We start from the raw sequence: 20008 nt of genomic DNA on the forward strand, positions 1-20008 counted from the left end.
TTAAATTGCTGTACATCATATTTCTGTGTCAGTGTGTGTGGGCATCACTGCAAGTTTGTGTCTATAAGTGAGTTTGTATCACTGTGAATTTGTGTGTATTTATGGGTATCACTGTAAGTGTGTATGTGTGGTTATTGCTGTGAGTTTGTGTGTATGAGCGTGTATGTGTGGTTATTGCTGTGAGTTTGTGTGTATAAGTGTGTATAAGTGTGTATGTGTGGTTATTGCTGTGAGTTTGTGTGTATTAGAGTGAATGTATGGGTATCACTGTGAGTTTGTGTGGTTCTGACTATGCGATTGTGTGTATAAGTGTGTATGTGTGGTTATTGCTGTGAGTTTGTGTGTATAAGTGTGTATGTGTGGTTATTGCTGTGAGTTTGTGTGTATTAGAGTGAATGTATGGGTATCACTGTGAGTTTGTGTGGTTATCACTATGTGATTGTGTGTATAAGTGTGTATGTGTGGTTATTGCTGTGAGTTTGTGTGTATAAGTGTGTATGTGTGGTTATTGCTGTGAGTTTGTGGTATAAGCGTGTATGTGTGGTTATTACTGTGAGTTTGTGTGTATTAGAGTGAATGTCTGGGTATCACTGTGAGTTTGTGTGGTTATCACTATGCGATTGTGTGTATAAGTGTGTATGTCTGGTTATTGCTGTGAGTTTGTGTGTATAAGTGTGTATGTGTGGTTATTGCTGTGAGCTTGTGTGTATTAGAGTGAATGTCTGGGTATCACAGTGAGTTTTTGTGGTTATCACTATGCGTTTGTGTGTATGTGTGGTTATCACTATGCGTTTGTGTGTATAAGTGTGTATAAGTGTGTATGTGTGGTTATTGCTGTGAGCTTGTGTGTATTAGAGTGAATCTCTGGGTATCACAGTGAGTTTTTGTGGTTATCACTATGCGTTTGTGTGTATAAGTGTGTATGTGTGGTTATTGCTGTGAGCTTGTGTGTATTAGAGTGAATGTCTGGGTATCACAGTGAGTTTTTGTGGTTATCACTATGCGTTTGTGTGTATGTGTGGTTATCACTATGCGTTTGTGTGTATAAGTGTGTATAAGTGTGTATGTGTGGTTATTGCTGTGAGCTTGTGTGTATTAGAGTGAATGTCTGGGTATCACTTTGAGTTTGTGTGGTTATCACTATGCGTTTGTGTGTATTAGTGTAAATGTATTGGTATGACTAACGTTGGGTGTCACTTTATATTTTTGTGTTTAAGTGTATATGTTTGGGTATCATTGTATCATTTGCGTAAATGTGAAAGTATCACTGAGCATTTGAGTGTGTTCAAACGTTGATATTATTTTTTGTGCGTGTGTGTGTATTACGAGATTGCACGTCTCTCTTCCTATAAATAAACATGCCGGGTTGCTGCTGCTTTCCACTTCCTGTTATAAGGGAGCTGCGGGGTTAAGTGTCGAGATCTGCGGGGATGGGCCTAGTAATATCACAGCCAGTTTTGTAGGGGAAAGGTGAATAATATAGTGAGTAAGGGATGGGGGTGTAAGAGATGCTGGGCTCTCATTGGCTATTGAAGACGAGCCTTTCTAGAAATGACTACGGCTATGCTGTAACTAGCGAGGGGGGATGGGTGTGTGCGTCACTCTATTACAGTATATGGGGATTGTGGGATATTCCGTATTGCACCACAAAAAATTTCATTAAGAAATACTTCCTCTGTTCAGAAGGATTTAAATATCATCATATCCGGCTACTGGTCCACCACGTGCATCAAATCAGGACTGGTTTTTAAGCTAACATTATTAATTATTTATTTATTTTATACATATTTAATTTAGATGTCATTTAATGTCCAACTACAACCCCCACAGTGCTTGGCCAGCCTAAAAGATCAGAGAAGTTTCAGTTCAACAACAACTCTAGAGTCTAACGTTTGGATATTCCTGGATTTAAAGGGTTAATAATAATTAGTCTGGATCAATTCCATCCTAAAATAAATCAAAACATGCGCAAAATACGCCATTTAAACCAACAATCCATCACTGCAAACAGGATTATCCGGCCTCTGATAATTAGACCTGCAGCCTGATTCCTGTAAGTATGAGAGAGTATTAATACTGGAGTAATTCCAATGTAATGCACTAAGACTTCGCTAAAAGATCTGACACGTAGCTGCTGCACTTTCCTAATAATATCCGTGTAAAATACTGTGTAGCAACATATAATTACAGGAGCTGAACACCTTAATACAAAGTACCATTGTATATATATCACAAATAATAGTTTCAGTTTTATATAGAGCTACAATAACAGGGTTTGTGAATAATACAAAACAGGAGATGTTCTTTGGAACATAGAATTAAAACTATAAAAAAACTGTACAAATAAAGTTCATACTCGATGAAGTGGCCATTTATGACATATTTTATAATATATGTTACGGGTGGTATTTATGTAAAGACTTGATTGTAATGAATGGAAAACCAAATGGCAAAAAGCTGATTTAACTCCAATGTAATTACTGGCTATTGCAGGGCGTGACAAATTTGCTCTAAATCCAGGAGCCAGCTAAAAAATTTAGGAGCCAGGTTTTTCAATCGCAAAAATACAATTCTTAAAGGGAACCACTACAGCTTAATGTAGTTCTGAAATCCCTACACGCATTTCAATGTAAACTCTGCCTTTTCAGACAAAAGGCAGTGTTTACATTGCAGCCTAATAACACTTCTAGTGGCAGTCCCTCAGACGGTCTCTAGAGCTGCATTCGGCGTCTCCATGATCTGCATATGGGTGCATTGATTCATGCGTGTTTTTCTGCGCATGCGCAATAGTCTCCATATGCTTTCTTATGGGAAAGCATTGGATTTGTTGAGATCGTCAAGTGATGATGATCTCAGCCATGGCGAGACCAGTACGACGTTGGAAAAAAGGTCAGAAAAGGCACCATTCCCATGTGATTGGAGGGCCCAGTCACCTAAACAGATTAACTCGCTGACAGAGACACACACACACTCACTCGCTGACAGACTCACTCACTCACTGACAGACACTCACTCACAGACAGTAACACTCACTCACTGACACACTCACACACACTGAGACACACACTCACTGAAACAGACACACTCACACACCTTTTCACATACACTCACAAATTATTAGCTATATTTAAATGTGTCCGCCCAGCCTCCCCACTTTTCCCTTTGGTCCAGTGGGGCTGCTCATCTTCAAGCCCTCCCTCACGCGCTGTTTAGTGAGCCAGGGCCGGAGTGACTTCATATTCCGGCATCACTGGATGGCGCGCGAGGGAGCAGGAAGATAACACCTCCCTCGCCGCCTCCATAATCAGTCAGCCGCCTGCCTCAACGAATCTTGCGCCATGAGCCGTCTGCCTGTCCGGCCGCCCGCCTCCCCTCTCACTATGAGCCGCCTGTCACCTCAGCTTGCCAGTCAGCTAGGGGGCTGAAGGGGCTCACTCATCCCAGGCGCCAGGACAAATTTACAAATCGCCATGGCGACCTGGCACCTGGCATTTGTCGAGTCCTGGTTTTGGTTGGCTATTGACAGCCACTAGAGGCAGGATTGCTGTTTCTATGAAATGGCAACGTTTTGCATTCATCACCCTTTTCTTTAAAACGTATCCTATATTTATATTGCAGAATTATCTAATAAATCAAATAATAAATCGCCACTGCACATAGAATATATTTTTCTTTGGTTTCTGTCTGTCTAGCATTGCATGGCATGAGGTAGCTCCCCACCTAACTAGCTGAGTTGGACAATTTCTCGGTTTTATTTACTTGGGCCTAACATTTTGAAATTTCCTAAGAATTAATTTCTAATGCAAATCTTTATTGAGGAAGTTCCTGAATGCAGGGTGACAGAGCTGAGAAGCAGGAGGAAATGTATTTACAAGATTCTATTTTTATAATTTGACTCAGACATCTATAATCAACCTGCAGCTTTACATACTATATGTGTAGCAATGGGGCTTTTTCACTAAATAGGGATCTGCGGTGAGACAATAGTCAATGTGTTACTAACTCAACTGAGTCACAAGTTTTGTTACGTGTCTCAACTTATTCACTACAGCAAACATTAGTTAAATGTAGTCTAAAATAATAAAGCTGTGACTATAGCTGAATCGGGAGATTTTTTTCTTTATCAGCTATTTTAGTCTAAATTTTGTCATTCGGTTTTCAGAGCACTACAATTCAGAAGTGAATACATCCTTGTGTGTTTGTGTGAGAATGGATCATGTCAGGTGTTTTATCACTGAATGGATGCAAACATGCTCACGGTTGTTTGATCCACTTGTTGGTGCTGATGCTGGATTCATGTTTTTTTTTTTAATAATCCCATGTAATATAAATCCACGGAACAATATCCCACGTAGCGCCAGACCTTTCTGCATTTTGTAGAGTGTTAGACTTTTCCTTTCTGTAACCCCACTTTATTATTACTAACTAAAAAGTCGGTAAACCATTGGATCAATCTGAAGACATTTCTTAGGGCAGAGCGATGGTATTGCACTGTTTATCTCCATTTCAAGAAAGGCTGTGACACCAACCACAAAGCACCTCCCTTGCCCAATTACAGACTCTAGGATATTATTACGGTAAATCTTATCTATTTCCAACTGGTTATTAAGAAGGATCTCAACTTGCGATAGCTTATCCTGGTCCCAAGTGTCTGTATCTGCTCAGTTTTGTAGATATTCTGAAATGAGTGCGTGCATGTGTGTTAACTGATGTACGGTAATAGATGACAAACAATCATCCTTTCATGTTGACACTACCAGACTGGATTTCACCAGCAGTTCCTATAAAAGGTTAAGGGTCACAATTTATTTCCTAATAAAATGATTTGGAAATTTACAGACTCTGGATCTCACCCAAAAGACTCTGTTCGGTTGTTATTGTCTGCGAGGTATTTTGTGACCATATGTAAGTAGGGAGAGTGGGCACCCCATGGATTTTTACTAAGTCTCATTGTACCCTGACCCCAACCGAATAGCTTTGGAGTAAATCCTGCATATTGCGGGACGTTTGCAACAGGTCTGCTAAACGTTAAAACGCTTTGCTTGGGCACAATCCTTCCCGGGAGGCTTTAAAGCTGCTTAACTTAAACTGATCGGATTTTTTTCTACTCGGCTTGGCTGGTATGTTTTGGGTACAATAAAACCATTGATGGACTGGCAGAGTAGGGAACAGACATCACTTCTTCAAACTCCATCCCTTAAACAAGCTCCGATTGTTCTAGGCTGTTAGTGTGCTTATATCTGCAACAGCGTCTGCACAAAACCAGCAGCTTATTTAAGGTGGGGGTAAAAACACCACATTTTTGGAAGCAAACTGTATTCTCTGACATTACCTGATTTGAAACAGGCTCAGGGTCGTAGCACCTCCCCAATATTCGGCCTCATTATTGAAACAACACATCTGCACACACTCTCCTGTACAGAGAGAACAAGTCTTTATTAATGATTAATGATTTCATTGCACTAAATGTACATGGGACACACATTTATCCAAGTGGTACAAATTAGGGACAGACCGATTATTGGTTTCACCGATTATTAGAGCCGATATTCAGCATTTTACTGATAATCAGTATGGTACTTGTATTTTACCAATGTTACTGATAATGTACACACCTCACCACGTCGTGACCTCATGTCATCCCTTTCTGTGAGTCCCCGCATGTGGAGCTCAGCTGAAGGCAGGGAGGTGAGACAGTAAATAAATAATCTTCTGTAAAGCACTGATCTGGCTGACAGAGTGCTAGGAGTGTGATTGCTATCAGCAAACTCCTATCAGTAACAGCACTGTGCATGCTGTGATCTCACAGATCCCAGCATGTACTGGCTGCCTGAGAGAGGTGTTCATGCCAGATTTGTGGAGAAATTGCGTTACTTTTTCAAAACTTTAGATGTACAGAATATCGGCACCCGTTATCGGCCCAAAATGCGATTGATAATCGGCATCGGCTCTGGAAAAATTATATTGGTCCATCCCTAGTACAGATTCTTAGTCACAAGGATTTACACCCCAAACGGCAACATAAGTATATCACATTGTTTTATGGACAAATTAAATATATATACATTATAATTCACCACCATGTGTGACAAATTCCTGCTTTTCCGTATATGTGAAGAATATTCTATATTCTCTAGCCGAGTCCTGTGTGTGGATAATACTCCCAAGATGAGCTCTCTGTGTGAATATTTAATATTCATTAGCTAGGTTCTGTGTGTGAATAATACTTGATGTTACCTAGCTGAACCCTAAATTTAAATTCCCAAGATTATCCCTGTGTGGTAATAATATTCTGACAAACTTCAATGTGTTTATTCAACAGATGACGGTGCGTCTGATGGTGGCGGTGGGTATCGCTGTCATGGGCTCACTGCAGTTCGGCTACAATACTGGAGTCATCAACGCACCACAGAAGGTAAGAACCTTATAGTACTTTAAGGATTCATGAACATCTAGTACCCAGAGTAACGACAGGTTTCTATATCTCCTGTGCAGCCTGTGGCACGGTTGTAGCAAGTGTTGCATGGGGACACATGGGATTTATTTGCCCTCAGTGTTAAATCATGTAACGAATCAAAGCCAGGATCCCAAAGAATTGCCATCGTTTATACATTTTACACCAGGAGCATATGACTTTCACATACTGCCCAGCCAGGCTTGTCAGATCAGCCAGGGTATCACTCCAACAAACTGTATCAATGTATTATACAATATAAGTACCCAAAAAAACAATACTAATGTTTCCTGCAAGGACCACCTTATCTTACACTATACAGGCTAAAGTTTGCAGGCACAGTTAGAAGAAATGAAACATATAAACATCGCATCTTAGTCCCCAGGGTCTGTGATACAGAATAAATTGTAGTTTAAGTCAGAAATGTGATATTATTATCTGAGTTGAGATCTCATTGGCGAATTAGATAAATCTGAAGATTAATTTTTTCAATCCTATTTGGGGTGTGCTCCCCAAAACGTGATGCACATGACAGGGGGTTGTTTGGGGTGAGTTTGTTGTGTTTGTCTGAACATAAACATAGGCTTCTCTCAGACGCACACAGAGCCTCTAAAATAGCACATCTCATTAGGCAGATTAACCTGTCCGTTGAGATTACATCAAGCTGTTAGACTCCCAGGAATTAAGATTTCCTCTTAACCTCTGAGCTGCGGGAGTCCGTGACGGACATGCCTGTGGGGTGCCATCTTTATTCCCAACTAGAAAAGAGCACATCCTATGACCTTAGACTTATTTGCCACCAGCAATTCTAGAAAATAAAATCTGCCAGTACCTTGTTTTTTGCACCTTTCTCTTAGGGCAATCAGAATAAACTGTACCTAAAATATTGATTTAAAAATATGTTTAAATCAACAAAATCTATTTAACAATTTAAATAACATAGCTTTATATAGTTACATTCCAGTTACATCAGCTATATTCTGATAAAATATAATAGCATAATACAAAGATAATAAACTAATAATAATAAATATTTATTAATGAATGTTGTAATTCATACTTGGAAACGTTTCTCTTTTTATTATAAATTAATAATTTTGGGAGAATGCAATTCCCTGACCTAGAGGGTCCCTTGAATAAATTTCTGGTCTGTGGTAATTGATAGTCACATGGTTCCTTTTCTGGGAATGAAAGACAGCTACCACATAAAATGTATCACAGGCAATGCAGCCAAATCCTCGAGCACATGGTTAGAGGCAGCTACCTGGCAGCAATGGCATTGTTCGGGTAAAGTGCTGAAACACAATGATCACTAAGGGGTTTATTCAGTAAACCATGAATTGTGGAGAACTGACAAGGGGAAGCACTAATTGCTGCAATAGTTGAGTTTTAAAAACAGATGAATTGGAGAATGTTTGGATGCAAATCTGCGATTCTCTTGTTAATTTTTCGCAGCTCTCTGTTTAGTGAAGATCCACCTTTACGAAGAAGAGCGGAGCAGATAGAAATTGCCCCAGGCAGTGAATGAGCAGGGGCAGTTAATGTGCCGAGGCAGCCATTCTGCCTACTCACACTTATGCCCACTGACGCAATCTTCACTGGATCTTTGCTTCTTCTTCTGGGAACGAAAGGGTTAAGGATTAGTATATACACAGCTAGAACCCCCGAAAAACACCCAGTTACCCTGCTTGCCGTAACTCTCAGTACAGTGCAACCTTGTCTGCTTATTTCAATGTCATTTCAAATCACATTCAAACAGGGGCCACAATAGCTGCATTAACGAATGCAATGCTCCTGACTGCAGAGGGAGAGAGAAAGAGGAAAGGCGAGACTGTTAACTATTGAGTGCCAGAGAAATATATATAATGAGATGTATAATTTCTCTGCCAGTTGATGGGCGGATCTCATCCTTAGGCAGAAAAGTCCAGATAAGGTGGCACAGACTGCATGTAACTAATCCACATTGATGCTGCTGGCATGATATAAATGATTTTTTCCCACTGTGTCTGCAGCAAACAGAGCAGGCGCCAGGGGGGTGATTTGAGAACAGATTGCTGAGTCACAATGATCAGCTCTTGGCTTAACCATTTCACTGCTAAGAAATAGCCACACACTAATTTGGAACATTTAAAGCTTTCAGTCTTCCAAGACCCACCATCACTCCTGTGCGGATGGGTTGGGCATGTGAAGTTCCTGAACTACCCAGAATCCCTTGCACCGATGTCTACCTCCAGACATACAGCGTGCCACACCACGACTAGTTAAAATAATTTATGAAAACAAGACTATTCTTGTCCCTGTGCCCAACCTTGTAATCAAAGCACAGGCCGTGAAATGTGCAAGATTCCGATGACATGGGTCACCGTGACCTTCGCAGTTATACAAAAAAAAAAAAAAAGGTCCATTTTCTTTTACTGAAAATCAGGGAGAGGCTTAAGTCACATACAGAGCTATAGACGTTAAATAAATTGCAGAGAATTGGCAAGGCAATTAAAAATTTCAGGCTTTGAATAGCCGAGCTGCTGCTAAGCTGGACAATTATTAAAAAAAAATTCTACTTTGGCCTAAAAATGACAACCCTCTTGTCAAATCCTAGTTCAATAAATAAAGCTCAAAGTGTGAAGACAGGCTGAACAGGAGAAAAGCATGGTTTCTTAGGAATTTTAATATACAGGTATTTACTGCTCAAAAATGAAAAACAATATGGATCTGTCTCTTTAAGGCTCTGCAGGACTGATTTTTACTACAGAATTTGGTCAGCATTAGAGATTCAAATAAAGTTTTTGGTTTTTGCCAGCAGTATAATTCCACCATAACAATCTAGTCTTAAGCTTGTCCAGGGTCAAGAATGTCAATTTAACACAGGATTTGCTCAACCTTGGCCGTGAAGGGGTTAAAATTCCATATTAAAATAGGATGTCTGATTTAGTTACGTACAGATCAGCAAATTCTCAATAATCATGACATTCCATGTGAGGATAAGGTCTTAAGAGACCAGTGTGAGACGGTAGCATGAAATGTCATTGGTTCCTATTTGGTTACGTTTGACAGCTGAGTGATGGATGGCTAAATATGCGGAATGTGTAAGAATATCTAGACATTCTATGGTGATGGGTGGGTAGGTATCTAGATAGACATAATGTGTATAAATTATCTATATAATGTATGGTGATGGATGGCTAGATAGATAGATAGAATCTCCTTGTATGGCGATGGATGGCTAGATAGATAGCATGTGTATGATATCTGTATATTGTATGGTGACGGATAGATAGATAGATAGATTGATAGAATGTGTATGAATATCTATACATTTTATGCTGATGTATGGCTAGATAGAATGTGTATGATATCTGTATATGGTATGGTGACGGATAGATAGATAGTTAGCTAGTAGTATCTCCTTGTATGCTGATGTATGGGTATCTCCTTGTATGCTGATGTATGGCTAGATAGAATGTGTATGATATCTGTATATTGTATGGTGACGGATAGATTGATAGATTAGATATCTAGATAGAATCTCCTTGTATGGTGATTAATGGCTAGATAGAATGTGTATGATATCTGTATATTGTATGGTGACGGATAGATAGATAGATAGATCGATAGATATCTAGTAGAATCTCCTTGTATGGTGATTAATGGCTAGATAGAATGTGTATGATATCTGTATATTGTATGGTGACGGATAGATTGATAGATAGATATCTAGATATTATCTCCTTGTATGGTGATGAATGGCTAGATTTCTAGATAGAATCTCCTTCTATGGTGATGGATGGCTAGATAGAATGTGCATGAATGTCTAAACATTGATACATTGCATGCCACTCTGAAGGTAAATAGGTCACACTCTGTCTTCCTCCTGTAAGATAGTCATGTAAAATTCATGCTCCCTGCTCGCCTCCTGCGTCAACCAACCCCAGGGCTCTTTTCTGACACACCCGCTGCGGTGTACGCTTTGTGTATGTTGCAGGAATTTCCACCTGGTGCTTTGGACTCATTCACCCCAGCCGTGGTGTGGATCAGGTGACAAATCATTGGCTGAAATTAGTCAGCTTGGGAGGTGGACTCCAGCTGAGTAACATGAGTCCAAAGACTTGGCACTGCAGGAGAAGAGGGTTTTTTGGGTGTTTACTGACACCTAGTGGTTGTTTCCTGGCACTGCACCGAGACAGCAGGTATCTTAGAGGCCCTCTTTCTCAACACCTGTAATAGGGATAGTAGGCCAAGTCTAAATTCCCCTTTCCATGTCCAGAGCACAAATGTTCATTTACACATTATGTTCATGGTAATCACCAATAAAACTGAATATAGGTGAAAAGCTAATGAGATTGTACTGCAGATCATACGTGTCCAGTCTCACTCACCGGATTCTGTCTTTCTGTCTCTGTATAGGTCATCGAAGCGTTTTACAATGAAACGTGGATGAGCCGATACCAGCAGCCTATCTCACCTGAAACACTGACTTCATTGTGGTCCTTGTCAGTCGCCATCTTCTCTGTGGGAGGAATGATTGGTTCATTTTCTGTTGGGCTGTTTGTTAATAGATTTGGCAGGTGAGCAACCATCAGGTCTTGGTGTCAGAGTATCTGGTTGTTAGTGAAGAGTCTCAGCCGAGCACTATTTAAAGGCTTTAATCTGCTTAGTTAGTCTGCTCATAGAGTGGACTGTAGCATCAAACCTGTACTTCCCTCTCTAATAATTCCCCATCTTAGTTTATGAGCACTTGACGGAGAATTGGCCCCCACTCAATATTTCCTCGTATATAAGCATAACCATAAAGTTTATATATCTTATATATCTATTTTATCTGAAAAAACACATATATGGGTCTAATCTCTACTGTTTGCTTACAGGCGGAACTCCATGTTAATGGCAAATATTCTTGCCTTGATTGCTTCTATCCTAATGGGCTTTTCCAAGATGGCGTATTCCTTTGAGATGCTGATTGCTGGCCGGTTTGTCATTGGCCTTTACTGTGGTCTCACCACTGGATTTGTACCTATGTATGTTGGAGAAGTGGCACCTACTGCTCTTCGTGGAGCCTTGGGAACCCTGCATCAATTGGGAGTTGTAGTTGGAATTCTTATAGCTCAGGTATAAAACAGCAATAGTGTATGTGTCTTTTTGTGTCCTCAATATTGTGAACAGTTTGATTGATCTTTTCCCTTTATTTCCACAGATCTTTGGTTTGGAACCCATCATGGGCAACGCCACCCTGTGGCCTCTGCTACTGGGTTGTATTTTCGTTCCCACGCTCATACAGTGTGTGGTCCTTCCATTCTGTCCAGAAAGTCCTCGTTTCCTGCTCATTAACCGTAATGAAGAAGACAAGGCCAAAAGTGGTGAGTTTCCATCTTTATTGGGCGGCTACTTTGGGGTGCAATTTTAAAGGCCCTCGTTGGTATAATGCTAAATCAAATCAGCAGGGTGGGTGCACCTACAAAGCCAAAAATGGCAGAAATATCACATTGGGGCCACTGGTGGTGCCACCTATTGAATCCTTTGTATCTTTATACCCATTTCAGTTCTTAAGAAGCTACGTGGTACCACTGATGTGAGTGCGGACCTGCAGGAAATGAAGGAGGAAAGTAGGCAGATGATGCGGGAAAAGAAAGTTACCATTTTGGAACTTTTCCGATCACCCCTTTACCGCCAGCCTATCTTCATTGCAATCGTCCTCCAACTTTCCCAACAACTTTCTGGAATTAATGCAGTAAGTACAGCAAAAGGGAAGCAAATCATTGGTTTTATTTGTTTTAAAAATTATCACAACTAATCTGATCAGGTAATTTGGGTAAAACCTGCACCTCGTAACCTTTTCCTTTAAAGAATAAATTAAGGAAGAGTGTGTTACAGTAATGCAAACTGTGCCATTCTACTCTTTTGTGTACAGTGGGTATCGTTTTTGTTTTTGTTTACTGGGGAATAAGGGTTGCAGCTGGGCAAACGCATCTATTATGTTTATTGCAAATTAATTGGTGCTGCTATAATGGGGATATGCAAACAAGTTTTCTTCTTACTTCCCCAGGTTTTCTATTATTCTACAATGATATTCGAAAAAGCTCAAGTTCCTCAGCCTATCTACGCAACTATTGGTGCTGGCATTGTGAATACGGCCTTCACAGTTGTGTCGGTGAGTAGACGCATGGTTTCAATTGTCTTCTTTAAAATGTACAGTGCTTTAATCTGGACTAAGAATTTAAATGTAATCATATTAGGATACTAGAGTAAAGATATGGGGGTTCTGAGAAATCATTACTTGTTTTCACAAATGAGTATTATTTGGCGAGAGAGTTACTGTTACTGGAGCTGGGAAAGATTTTTGGGCATAGAAGAAAGTTATTAGGTTTTTCAAAATGCTCTTGCGTGGTGAATATTTATTTGGTTTGGGTTAGAAATATTCATTAAGAGAAATCTATTGGGGTGTTGCAAAGTGTTTATTGGGTGGGAGAGATCATTTTATTTACTGATAAAGAGCAATGTAGGCAGATAACACTAGCCATACATCAACCCTGACCGTACACCAACCCATATACTTACACAAACTTTAACCATACACATACCCTAACCTACAATATACCAAACCCTAAAACAGCATTAAAGGAACACTGTAAGTGTAAGGAATACAAACGTATGTTCCTAACGCTATAGTGCCCCTGTCTCTAGTTCTATATAGGTCCCCAACTTTTTCAAATAAAATTAACAAAATAAAAGTTTTACTTACCTCTTTCCAGCACTGAAACTCTCCCAGTGTTACTCACCACTGTGCCTCCTGCGACATCATGGAGGTGGTATGGCCTCCAATCCAATGCTCCTCATTGAGGAACATTGACGACCTGATGCGCATGCTGGGCAAGTACCGCGCTTAAATTCAAACTTTCCCACAGTAAAACATTGTAAGACAGTCGCTAGAAGTGGATTTAACCTTGCAAAGTAAACGCTGCCATTTCTAAATAACTACAATGTTTTACAAAGACTGGGCCACTGCACCCAAACCACTACATTGAGATTACATGGTCTATTTGACTTTAGTGTCCCTTTAACCGATATTAAGCACTACCACTTACCCTACACTAATCCTAACCATACCTCCTCCTACATCTAACCCTAACAATCAAACATAACATGGTTATCGGTGCTGTAGGCCAATTCCAGGGGTGACCACTGGCAACAGGTATGAAAGGAGACCCTACTGGGGTGTTTTCAGTCGTGATTTAAATGGCTATATGCAGCACTCTGTTTCAGACACTAAATATGGTCCAGGCTGAAAGAGGGAAGCTCCATGTATTGACTGATATCTTGGGCTCCCCAGTGTCAGCAGGGATTTAACCCTGATTGCACCAAAACTGCAGTACATTTCATACTGTCTTACCTTGGTGTTAAAGCCTACCATGTTTAAGATGGCATGGGACTTCCTAACATCATTAAGTGGTTAATGGTATGCTGGATTATTGTATTGGGGGAGACTTGTTTTGGAACTAGTGTGGTAGAGATCTATTTAGGAAACGTATTTATAGGGTGTGTTGAGGAATTCTATGAAGATGAGTGCCAGTTCAGCTGCGTATTGACTGATTTTAATGGACACCATTCTTCTTGCAGCTGTTTGTGGTTGAACGTGCTGGCCGCAGAACACTCCATCTCATCGGACTGGGTGGCATGGCAGGCTGTGCAATACTGATGACGATTGCCCTGGCTCTTTTGGTGAGTTTATAAGTTTAATAGCAACACAACGTGCCCGAGTTCAGTAGCACCCATATGTATCTCCCATGGATAAATCAATTCCCATTAGAAGAGTCCTACACTGAGCTGAAGATGACTTGAGTTAACAATTGTGTCTATCACTTCTTGTCTATAAGGTACTATTTGTTGATTTAACAACACAATTTCTCCAAGAAAATAAGTCTCCTGTCTCTGTTATTTAGGACGACTTTAAAGGAATGTCCTATCTCAGCATTGTGGCCATCTTTGGCTTTGTGGCTTTCTTTGAGATCGGACCAGGACCAATACCATGGTTCATTGTTGCTGAGCTCTTCAGTCAGGGACCTCGACCTGCTGCTATTGCTGTCGCTGGACTTTCAAACTGGACATCAAATTTCATTGTGGGAATGGGCTTCCAATACATTGAGGTAAGTCTAGCTTGGGTTCCAGAAGTTGAAAGAAACATTTTGGTTTCCGAAATGAGTAAACAGTTTATTTCAGATTTATTTAGCCATCTGAAAATGAGTCTGGATTCTTGTGAGAGAGACATTTATATTTTCACAAACTGTTTCAGTTGATATACAGCAGAGATAAAATTAGTTAAAGATACATTATGAGTAAAAGAATCCAGAACATGGTGTTTGTAGAAATGCGCTGTAGATCCAGGAAGATTCACGTCAATTCTGACAAACTGCTTATTTCACGGTGTAACACAAATCTCCTTTTTTTCTTCTACAGCAACTCTGCGGTGCTTACGTCTTCATCATTTTCACAGTGCTGCTCATCCTATTCTTCATCTTCACCTTCTTCAAGGTGCCTGAAACCAAAGGCCGTACATTCGATGAAATTGCCTCAGATTTCCGTCATGGCGGTGAAAGCCAGCCAGACAAACAAGCTTCCCCGGAGGAATTCCGCAGTCTTGGTGCGGACTCTCAAGTCTAACATTTCACATCTGGCAACTACCTCTTGTTACTTCCCTCTCTTACCTTCCCTCATTCTCTACCTGCGTATAGACCTGTGGCCTGTCTACAAGTGCGTCTTGGAGGTGTCTAAAACCAGGGAGGAAAGGGGCTGGTACCTGCTATTTCTAGGCCTCCATCTGACATCTATTTGCTCTCATGTTAAGAAGTCACCTTTTTATGGCAAGTCAAAGCCATTTTCAGCCTCAGCCGCTCTCTGCATTTCACACACATGAACAGATATGGTGTATATCTATATACACCAATAGATCTCGCAGGGTCATTTCTCATACATCACAGAGATGAACGAAAGCTTGTTTTTTATTTTTAAATATTATCTCTCTCTCTCTCTATATATATATATATATATATATATATATGATTTCCTTTTTTAAACAGATTATTTTTTAATTAGCGTACATTAGAAAAAAATGTTATAACTGGGAAATGAATGAAGAGGTTAAATTAACCACCCCATCCCGTCATGTTTACATACTGTAGTATTTTTTTTAATCTCTCCCCATGACTGTAGAGGTACAGGGTTCTCCAAGGTGACTGTAGATGGGCTGAATTATTTAAAAGATGAGAATGGTTAGTGGAACTGTAATATATGTGATCACCTGATATAGTATTAACTACCGTGCTACAATTTGTAACGTGACACCCATGTGTAGCGTTAGTTCACACACTGACAATCATCAGAACCACCCCTTGTGAGCAATTTGTAGAATCATTTGTGATTTCTGTGTCTCTCTCTGCAGTCACATATGATAGTTTCCTAAGACGGTGGCTTGTGCTGCAGGAACAAAATATATACTGTCTGCACACCCCTGCTCATGGGCTGTCTGTTTAGATGTAAACAGTCTATCTCATAATCTCACAGTCTCTTGTCCGTCTGTTCTCCTTTAGTCCTGCTGGTTAACTTTCCCAACAGACTTTTGTTTTATTCTATGTATTTACAGATGCTAAGAAGTAGTGTCTACCAGACACTTCAGTGCATATATATATAATAAGAAATACATATAAGACCCACTCAGAAAGATGCTAGTTTGATGCTTTCGGCATTCCATACTTACCTTATGTCTACCTAATCTCTAAGCCAGGGTTCTCCACACTCTGGCCCTCCAAAATGATGCTGAACTTCAACTCCCATGATTCTTTGAGTAAAATAGACAGACAAAGAATCATGGGAGTTGTAGTTCAGCAGCATATAGGGGGTCAGAGTTTGAAGAACCCTGCGGTAAACTCCTAGGTACACGGGGAGGTCTTAGATTTGACATGTCCTTTGTGTGCAGAGTCATCAGGGTAGAGATGTCTCTTAACAGCCTAGTTTCAACGCTCAGGTTAGGCTCTCTAGGGGATGCACTTTGCTTGTGGTTCAAGGGGTCCAAGTATAGTTGGAGTAAAGCAGTTCGATCTTGAGGGTACTCTGCACTGATGATACTCCCTGGCACTGCTGAGCAGTAAAGGGTTCACAATGCACTAGATATGATTAATGGGTAACTCATTCTCGTCCTGGGGTATCTGCAGCAGCACTGAAAACATTCAAATGGCTGCGACCCCTGATTTCAGTCTTCAAACATGTTGGTACCAAGAAAATAACTAGAGGTACAAATAGCTGATCCTGTGTTTTCATGACACTCTCAGCACTGAGCTACGCTACTGACTCTCATCCTAACTCAACTGCGCCAACACACTAAGTGTAAAATACACTCATTTCGATTTGTAGATTTGGAGCGAACAGTCAAAGGTTTGTTGAGGACAAGCAAGTGGTAGAATCCACCCCACGAGCCCATCATGTTTCCCACTGACGTAGTCTATAACGATATAATCAGTCCACAAAGGGCTCTGCACCATTAACTCTTTCATCATCTAATACTAAACCCCTTAAGTGTCACCCCCTCCTTCTTCCTTTTCCCTCATCTGTAAATGGAAAAACACATTTCTTGTATTTGATGTATAGAGTAAAGGTATTTATATATATATATATTTATACTCATATATATATAAATATATATATTTTTTTTTTGTTTGAATGCTGTTAGTTGACCACCTGAGTGTAACAGATGTACTGTATATATTTATTATAGTCGCCATGTGATGTATGTTGCACAGTTGGTCAAAAAGTGTAAAGGTCAATTTTTTTCAATTGTAACTAGATTTATGAACGGTTCTTGATATTTAGAATAAATGTATTTTTTTTTTTGTACTAATTGGACTTTGTTTCAGTGAATGCAATTGGACCTGTTGTAAGAACATAATATATGTAAAATTTCAAAAACTGTGGTGATTTTATTTCATAACTCTCTGTAATTGTTATTTAAGACAGATTCATATTTCCTAATGTGTTTCTGCCGATGTAAACATCGCCTCACTGTGCTGATTGTTCCCATATTATCACTTCTGTCTCTGTGATCGTCTGTTCTACCACAATGATACCTGGCTGCAGCCATAAGGGTATGATAATTGAAATAATGATGACGGAAATATTAACAGAAGCTAATATTTTGGTTGCAAAATGATATTTTGGCTCTTATCAGGGGTATACTCTTCTTTAATGAAAAAGAGGTCGCCAAGTTCAGTACCATCTTTTGGTTTTACCTATTGGCAATTCCATTTAAGTATTCTGGCTCTATATAGACTGTACCCCTATGTAGCTCTGCATATTCATTAACCAAAAAAATATATACTGTATACATACACATTCTGGCCATAGACACTGCTCTTTAACCAACTACGAATCCCCAAACGCATAATTTCCCAAATGACTTGAATTTGCAACAGGAAGCAAGATGTTAACGTACCTTAAACTGTGTGGAAATTTGTTGTTGTTGAACATTCTTTTCGCGTATTACATGTTTTAAAGACTAATATTGGTGTTATGTGTGTATATTTGTAACAATACAGGGTATACTACAGCACACATTTGCATTTGTTCATTAGATGGATTTTTTTTTTATTTATTATAAGTTTATAACACAAACATCTCAAAATAAAAAAAAAAACAACAAAAAAGATTTCTTATGTTTTTCCTATACCCTTACAAGATAAACAGCCGATAGTTTGGGGATAAAGAGAGCATCAACAAATAAATGAATGGAAACTGCTTGCTCCTCCAAATCTCGTTTTAATTGTTAATTCATTAAACAGAACTTTACGCCCATCTGACATAGTGCATGTAGGGAAAACAGGCAAATTGAAAAAAAAAAATACCCACAGTGAAATGGAGTTTGTCTAAATTGGCTCTCATAATTCAAAAGTCACAATTCAGTGAGGAAACCTGCTAAGGAGAACAAATAGTCTCTCAAATTCTAGAAAGCCTTCATTATAAAAATGTAAATTTTAAGTATAAAATATGTTTCGGTCATTTGTGTAGTTCCAATCCGATATATTTTAGACAAACTGAACTAATTATTTGGCAGGCGGTTTCCGCTTGCTCTCCTGGTGGACGTTTCACAAAGCAGCCACTAAGGCACACCAAAAAGTTGTATAAATTTGGATGTAAATCACACTTCCTGATCAACATTATCACAAGCAAGATCATTAGTTTACCTCTAATGTGGGGATAATATTAACATCTGGGGAGTAATTAAGTGTTTTGGGTGCGGTGGTCTTGTCACTCTAACCCTGACATGTAACACATTGCATGCTTGATGACATCACCGGAGGCGGAGCTGGAGGCTGCAGCAGAGGAGTTCACTGCTTTGGAAACAAGGTGAGTAGTCTTTATATTACTTAGCTTTTACAGAGCATAAGGTAAGGGGCGTGGGGGAAGGACATTTAGTACCAAAAATAACATTTGTTATTTTTGGGACTAAAGGTTCCCTTTAAAGGAACACTCTAGCAATAGAGATACTAACATGTTCTTAGTATTAGAAGAGTGTTAGCCTACCTATTTAGATGGAGAGTTCCTCCCCGGAAGTGATATAAAAGACTGTTTTACGTACCTGTAGACCCTCAGTACACCCCTCCTCTCCAGCTGAGAGCATCATTGGTGATGATCCCAGCCAATCCAATGCTTCAGAGTGATAGCAATGGTGGTGTTAAAGAGCAATGTAAAAACCATGTCTCTTCTCAGAAAAAGTAGTGCATACACTCTTTGTCCAAGAATTACTACATTAATCTGTAGAGGTTCAGTTACCTTTTGGACCAGTACAGCAAGCTGCAGTGCTCATGGTGTTTGGATTGTTCTTTTAAAGAAAAGTTGTGTGTACAATGTCAGGTACAATTTAAGTTCAAACTGCAGGCGTGACAAGAATGACAAATAATGAACTCATCGTGCCAACATGTGATAGCACCCTGGCCAGTTAAACTGGTTCTCATTATTCTAACAATTACACAGCTGATTGCTTAGTGAATAAGGAGAAATGTCACTCCCATTCAACATAATTCTGAGGCATAAATCAGAAAGGATTTAAAGGTACAGGTTAAGTAAACTTTGTTCCCAATGCTGTACTTGCTTCCTGCCTATTCGCAATCAATATCCCATCCCTGCATCCAGCCCACCTCCTTTAAATATATGCGTACTGATCATTCCCAATAAATGACATGAGCAGATGTTATCCCTTGAAATGTGGGATTAGGACTGGGATTATAGGTAGTATTATTATTAGTAGAATTAAGAGTTAGATTATGTTTGGATTATTAGTAGGATTGAGGTGTAATTATGGGTTGGATTAGATGTTGGATAAGGGGTAGGAAAATGGGTTAGATTACGGGTTAGATTAGGGTTGGATAATTGGTAGGATAAGGGTGTGATTATGGGTTGGATAATTGGTAGTTAAAGGGGTTAGATTATGGGTTAGATCATTGGTAGGATTAGGGTGTGATTATTATGGGTTCGATAAGGGGTATTAAAAGGGGTTAAATCATGGGTTAGATCATTGGT

The 20008-nt window shown here is 39.7% G+C and overlaps 2 protein-coding genes across 3 annotated transcripts in view; one reads left to right on the forward strand and one right to left on the reverse strand.

The window, feature by feature from the left end:
• The window catches only part of PHC2 (polyhomeotic homolog 2), a 200343-nt gene extending 194941 nt beyond the window's left edge, over positions 1-5402 (reverse strand). Inside the window, exon 1 of the mRNA XM_063436118.1 lies at positions 5333-5402. The gene's annotated coding sequence lies outside the window, so the exon portion shown is untranslated. The remainder of the gene's footprint in view (positions 1-5332) is intronic.
• Positions 1-18041, forward strand: part of SLC2A1 (solute carrier family 2 member 1) — a 142342-nt gene extending 124301 nt beyond the window's left edge. For both annotated transcript variants that reach the window (XM_063436126.1, XM_063436127.1), the window contains exons 2-10: positions 6323-6415; positions 10856-11016; positions 11317-11557; positions 11643-11805; positions 11989-12176; positions 12492-12596; positions 14063-14164; positions 14386-14589; positions 14900-18041. In XM_063436126.1, the coding sequence (XP_063292196.1) occupies positions 6323-6415; positions 10856-11016; positions 11317-11557; positions 11643-11805; positions 11989-12176; positions 12492-12596; positions 14063-14164; positions 14386-14589; positions 14900-15103 (1461 nt within the window). In that variant the 3' untranslated portion in view covers positions 15104-18041. The remainder of the gene's footprint in view (positions 1-6322; positions 6416-10855; positions 11017-11316; positions 11558-11642; positions 11806-11988; positions 12177-12491; positions 12597-14062; positions 14165-14385; positions 14590-14899) is intronic.
• The last annotated feature ends 1967 nt before the right edge of the window (positions 18042-20008 follow it).

The sequence above is a fragment of the Pelobates fuscus genome, chromosome 11 (assembly GCF_036172605.1).
Source record: "Pelobates fuscus isolate aPelFus1 chromosome 11, aPelFus1.pri, whole genome shotgun sequence".
NCBI lineage: Eukaryota > Metazoa > Chordata > Amphibia > Anura > Pelobatidae > Pelobates > Pelobates fuscus.